This window comes from Olea europaea, unplaced genomic scaffold (genome assembly GCF_002742605.1).
Source record: "Olea europaea var. sylvestris unplaced genomic scaffold, O_europaea_v1 scaffold2708, whole genome shotgun sequence".
Classification (NCBI taxonomy): Eukaryota; Viridiplantae; Streptophyta; class Magnoliopsida; order Lamiales; family Oleaceae; genus Olea; species Olea europaea.
This window is the reverse complement of record NW_019245485.1, coordinates 69531-75850: the sequence shown is the minus strand read 5'-3', so window position 1 is coordinate 75850 and position 6320 is coordinate 69531. Positions and strand designations below refer to the sequence as shown.

The following is a 6320-nucleotide window of genomic DNA, read 5'->3' as shown; positions in this document are numbered from 1 at the left end:
AATTTTTTGTAAAGTTTAGTGATGAATGTGGTGATTTTTAAAGTCCAGTGACCTCACGAAAATCTTTTACAAAATTCAATGATGAATTGGGTAATTTTTAAAGTTTAATAACCTCCTGAAAAATTTTTGTAAAGTTCATTGACCATTTGGGTTATTATCTCTTTTAGCCCTAGTGAACACAATGTCTGTTATCGGGAGTAAGGGAGGGGGCAAGCCTAGGTAGGATTGGGCATGGGCATGGGCATGGGCATGGGCATGGGTTGGGTCGATTTTTTTCCCGACCCAAACCAATCAAGTTTGGGTAGGTTTGAGTTGGGTTGGTCAATTTGGACTTAGGCCCACTTAAAGTTGGATCCGATTTATTTGTTAAATTTGGATAATTTTTTAGAGTTAGAAATTATTTGAAAACCTTCGTTTTTTAAACACATACAAGGAATTCTTTCTAAAAATAATGTATAAATAAGTTTAAAATTTATGAAGAATTTTCTTGTTTACAATTTTTTTTGAATTCATTCATTTTATTATCATGTCTTTAATTTTTACTTTATCGTCAAATAATATTGCATTTGTACATAATGTTCATGTGAATCGTTATATGAAGAAAATGGACGTTTATAAATTATATATCATTCTCTTATTTTAACTATTGTGTCTATTTAAATTATTTTTCCATCTTAAATATTAATTTTTTAATTCCTCAGGTTAAATTTCAGATGGTTGGGTTGGTTTTTGGAGTATGAATTAAAACCCAACCAATCTCAAATTCAATTTTCTAACTCAACCCAATTGAACTTAAAAAATAAGTACAAGCGGTTTCGGTTGAGTTATACCCAACCCTCTGCCTGGGGTTTAACACAGGCCTATCTGAGCCCAATTAAAATTACTAAAGGTAATAAATAAATAAAATAAAATAATTGTTCCTCTAACTTCGCCCATGTCCGTTAAACATCTGTGTCACATAGGCGGCCCAAAACATCTATTTTATTTAGCACTGAAAAGAAGCATTTAATTTTCCTTTAGACTTTCCATTTAGCAATATCTTTTGTTTTATGCACCCACGAAAATACAAATGTGCTAACTCCTATATAATTGCAGAAAGTTCGTAAAATGTCACACACTTTAAACCTAACACTACTATTTTTTCAGTAGGGCCTTGAAAACAGAAATAATTTCTATTGTATAAAACCCTGAGTTACTGAAACCGACGAGATCATGGCAGATTTCCTAAATTATTTACATTTTGCATATTTTATTATTACAACAATATATTTTTCTTGTCCTACCTTGAGAGACGCAATAGTGACCTAGATTTCTTTTATTTTTTTTTCATTTTTTATTCATTGACTGAAAAGATATTCTTGGCAAATGGAAGAGTCAGACAATTTTTGTGCTTGTTTGGTAGGGATTTTGATAATTGATTTTTTAACTTTTAGAGAGAAAGTGGATCCTACATGTGAGAGAAAAATTCAAAAATGATGGCTAAAATAATGAAATAACAGTCAAAAAATTAATTTTAATTTGCTTTTAAACCCTACCAAATAAGCTCTTTATTGTAAGGTTAAAATTATGTTAAAATAAATTATTAGGCTACATATCGTTAATAAAATATTTGAATGCATTGCTACAAACATTGTTTATTCGTTTGCATACTTTAGAAATATCGTATTACATATATGTTACTATTTTCAAATAATCGTTTTCTATATCGCAATTAGACTATCATTCAATCATCGATCTCTAATCCAATCACGTAATTGATTCTTGACAATTTTCATTGCATGAAATGCTTTCTACACTATTTTAGAAGCAACTCGAAGAATAAATGCTAATGTTTCATGTCTATAAAGTGATGGGTACACTTTATTATTATTATTTTTTCATTTTGACCAACTTTTGTCCAAGATCTCCAAAGACTCGTAATCCTTTAATATTTTTGTTGGTGAACATATCAATAATTTGTTTATCAAGTATCAAGATCTCTATTGACGTAAATCTCAGGGCAACACATACAGGTAGCCATTTTCTTTAAAATGCATTTTTCTCTCTCTTCTTTTCAACCACACATTCTTTATTAAAATAATATTACACGTAAATCAAAAACTTTTCTTTACTTTTCAACCCCACATTTCACATCAATTTACTATTCTAAAATTCATTTTTACATAAAAATGTCTGTCAAACACCCCTGAAATAACTTCTTTTTATTTAAAACCTAAAAAGAAAGAAAATGAATGATTCATAGTAACAAACATAAGTAAGTTGTTATTTACATTCGAAAATTGACATTTTTCAACTCTTGAAGTTTCACAACAATGACAATATAAAAGAATTCCACACAAAAGTATTGCAAAATTCATTTCATTGAGTGTCACACCATGAATGACATATAGGTATAAACATTTCGTCCATATTGAGAATATCAATATTGTTCTTTTTATACAAAAGATGGTATTTTATTTTCAATAAAGAATCTCATTCATTGTCCGTCGTTTTTTGGAATTGTATTTTCACCAACCTTATGGCATTGACAATATTTTTTATTCTTGTTTGCAATTCTTTCGACAAAGGAAAAATGAGAATTAATTGATAAAAAATTACAAATTAGAATGATTTCAGGACATGAGAGAAGTTGGGAGATAAAAAGTCTTGTAAATGGAAAAAAAAAAAATGAAGAAGAAGAAAAAAAAGTGAAGTGTCAACTGACTCCGCGAGACCCATGCAAATTCGTTTATGCTCGACACAGCATAAAAATATATAACCAAAGTAGCTTTCATTTACCGAGAAATAAAATATGATAGAAGAACAATAAATAAACCTTGTTTGTTCATTATATGTTTACTGGAAAAAATAAGATTGCATAAAAATAATTTTGTAACTGAATATAAACTCATTGAAACTAAATTTATTTTATTATGGTTTGTTATAGTAAATATAATTTTATTCCCAAAGTGCGCCAAACTCTTGTGCATGCTAATGTATTCAATATTTGTCCAAACATGATAAAGAGACATCCTAATCTCACAAATATAGCTAGGTAGCCACTATGCTGCAATTTAATTGGCTACAATAAATCTAGCACGGAATAAAAGGACATATCATTATAGATGAATAACAGGTGGAGAAACGAGATTGGTTTTGACTCTTTTAATTATTGGACCATACAACTCTTACTTTTACTCATGTACCTAAAACATTAAGGGAATGAAAATGACTGCTTGGTCTTTGAGAAATATTTTGTAGATTGAGGATTAGTATTCTAGCATTCAAAATGAAAAACGCAGCCATTATTTGTACGCAGCAAACAAACAAAGTTTGTATTAGACTGCAACTGCATGAACTTTGTTGGTACAATGCACAAACAATTTTTGGAATTATTATCAATAAAGAAAAATAAGTTAAAACTTTGTTCATATATTGAGTATTTGCGATACTGTCACACTAATTTAACCTAGGAGTTCGATAGACAAGGCCTTTCAGTAACTTACAATTATACAGTTATAGTAACAGTAGCAGTTAATGGAAATTGTGTTTTTAGCATTTGTACTAATTTGTGCATATATTATGATAGAATGTTAAACTTTTTTCTTTCTGTAATGTAGTTAGTAGTGTTCTTTGACTTCGAAATTCTAATATTTTAGCTGATCGAAAAAATGGATTCAACCGACAGTGGCTAATAAATTTACAAATACAAATAATGAATTCCCCTTCTCTTAAGCAACTCAAACTTTTAAAGTAATGGTTACTATTTCGAAGTTTTTTTTTGCTCCACACCTATTTCCATCAGACTCGGAAATTCACCAACCAGACAACACACGCATGGCAAGTCATCATAATTGCATGCTCCTCAAGTGAGAGACTACAATGTGGCAAATTGTCATGTTATTATCTCGACTAAAAATGTAGGGTCACATTAAAGTTTTGATTGGAAGGCCAGTACTGTTTTCAATATGTTTGAGCCCATTTTTAACCTCATAATCCTGTAATCCTCTACAGACTGGACATTTAAGAAAAGAAGAATGGTACTTGTGGTCCTCTTCATATTCTTGCTCACTTTCTCACTATCCTCAACTCAAGTTTCATTTTCTTTATTTTCTCCCACTTGTCCATACACCTTTATCCTAATTTCTTGTTTCTAGAGAAATGGAAACAAGCAAAGCAGAAGGAAAGAGGATTGCAAAGGTAGCCATGTTGGCAGAGGAAGAGGAAGATGGGAAAGATGAAGACGTTAAAAATAAGAAGAGAGCATCGACTCTTACCTCAATAAGGGTGTCAAGTGCTGGAGGATCCACACAGCCTTATTGTCAGGTACAAGACTGTCCTGTGGATATGACCGGTGCCAAGCCATACCATCGCCGGCACAAAGTCTGTGAGTTTCACGCCAAGGCACCTGAAATTCTTGTTGCTGGGCTTCAACAACGTTTCTGCCAGCAGTGCAGCAGGTTCAATTATTAAAAAACTTGCAAGTAACTTGAGTACTTTTTATTTGTTTCTGCTTACTTGTTTGGATATTCAGACAGGCCTAGAGCTCCTAAATTTTGGTTAATAGACACAACTACTAACTGATCATTTAACTGAAAGACGGCAAATAAGGCAGTGAAGTATTTTGTGCAATACAGTAACAGAAATTTAGCTAACACTACATATAAACTTACCGTAAACATAGAATAACTAATAAATTAATCGACTAAAGAAGAAGCAGCGGGAATCATTTGCTATAAAAGAGAATATTTTGAAGAAGGCCTTGTAAATGACAGTAGTTGTACAAGATTATCAGTTCATAAATGAACATTTTTGCAATATTATGAATCCCATAAATGATATATAACCTACTTGAAATATAGATCCGAGGCTAATTAATCACTCTGAAGTCAGAGCAGAGTATAACAATAGTCCCAAACCGAATGTATAATAACAAAATGAGGAGGTTCTCATGGAGAGATTAATATTTAGTGCATGTCACTGTAATTGATAACAAGTAAACAGAATTTAAAAGGACAAAGATTCAAGTTCATAAATTACAAACAGGCATGTAAATGAACACCCTCAGATTCAAAATCCCAAAATAAACTCAACCTACATACGAATTTTATCAAACACTATTAAGACGTGTGAAGGGTTATCATATGATTCATATAAATAAAAATGGTTCTAATATTGTCAAACAAACTGATTCGGCTGTTCTAAATTTCTTTTTATTTGTAATATACCTGTTTCCAATTGCTACAATACTCAATCACCTGGGCCAACATAAGCATAAAAAAGCAAAAAAAGGCTTCATTTGTATGGTTACCGTATTGCATTCCCCAGGTTTCATGAAGTATCAGAATTTGATGGGGCTAAAAGAAGTTGCCGCGGGCGCTTGGCGAAGCACAACGAGCGACGCCGCAAAGGCTCGAATGATTCTCTTTGAGGAAGGGTACGTTGAGAAGATATAAAATTAATCACCAAGAAATAGTGAAATTAAGGGAATTCTCATAGAAACGCATATGGAATGCTCTCTCTCTTCTGTCAATTGCTGGATTTTTCACATCGACTGTTGCAGTTTATCGATCAATCAATAAAGGGCACTTTTGGAGTTAACTTCAAACTTTGTTTATATGTGCATGGACGTGTACAATTTATTTTCCAATTACATTATTATTTGACAATCATACTTTTCAAAAAAAAAAAAAAAGAGTTTGAATAGTGATATTTAGGAAAATGTGTGACTAAAAAATAAGAAAAATTTGGAATTTACGTGCGCAATACGTTGTTGTGTGACTATATAATAAAAAATGACAGAGTATATAAAAAAAAGAGTTCGAACAGCATGATTGTCAAATGGGGGCTTCAGTAATGACTTGTTAAACATTGTTACTTGTTTAGCATGTGCAAAAGGATGGAAGGGTCCTTTTTGTGCCCCCTCCATTCTGGGACCAATATAGGGCTACTCTAAGAATAATTGGAATGTTTGGTTGAAAAATTATGATTCTCATAAAATTAAGCTCTTGTTCGGTGGAATTTCCCCTGTTTGGTCCGCATTTTTTGAGCCAAAAATGTATTTTTTCCGTCACATCAGCACACAATTTTTGACTTCTACATTCTAATGGGGGACCCGCGATATGATGTTTAAAATGCATTTTCATCTAAAAAATGTGCACCAAACGGACTCTATAAAATATAGTTTTGAATAATATTTTTTGGAGAATGTGTGATTAAAAAGTAAGAATTTTTTTTTTAATATAAATGTAAAATATTTTATTGTATGAATATGTGATTGAAAATAAATATAAGGAGTAAATTAAAATAAGGCAAAGTGAATTTAGTCCCCCAACGTAATT

At 31.4% G+C, this 6320-nt stretch overlaps 1 protein-coding gene across 1 annotated transcript; it reads left to right on the top strand.

Annotated features, from left to right (window-relative positions):
• The first annotated feature begins 4122 nt into the window (after positions 1 to 4122).
• Positions 4123 to 5676, top strand: LOC111383523 (squamosa promoter-binding protein 1-like). Its single transcript, XM_023007635.1, has 2 exons — positions 4123 to 4439; positions 5308 to 5676. Exons 1-2 carry the CDS (start codon positions 4141 to 4143, stop codon positions 5408 to 5410), a joined length of 402 nt encoding a protein of 133 aa, XP_022863403.1. The 5' UTR covers positions 4123 to 4140; the 3' UTR covers positions 5411 to 5676.
• The last annotated feature ends 644 nt before the right edge of the window (positions 5677 to 6320 follow it).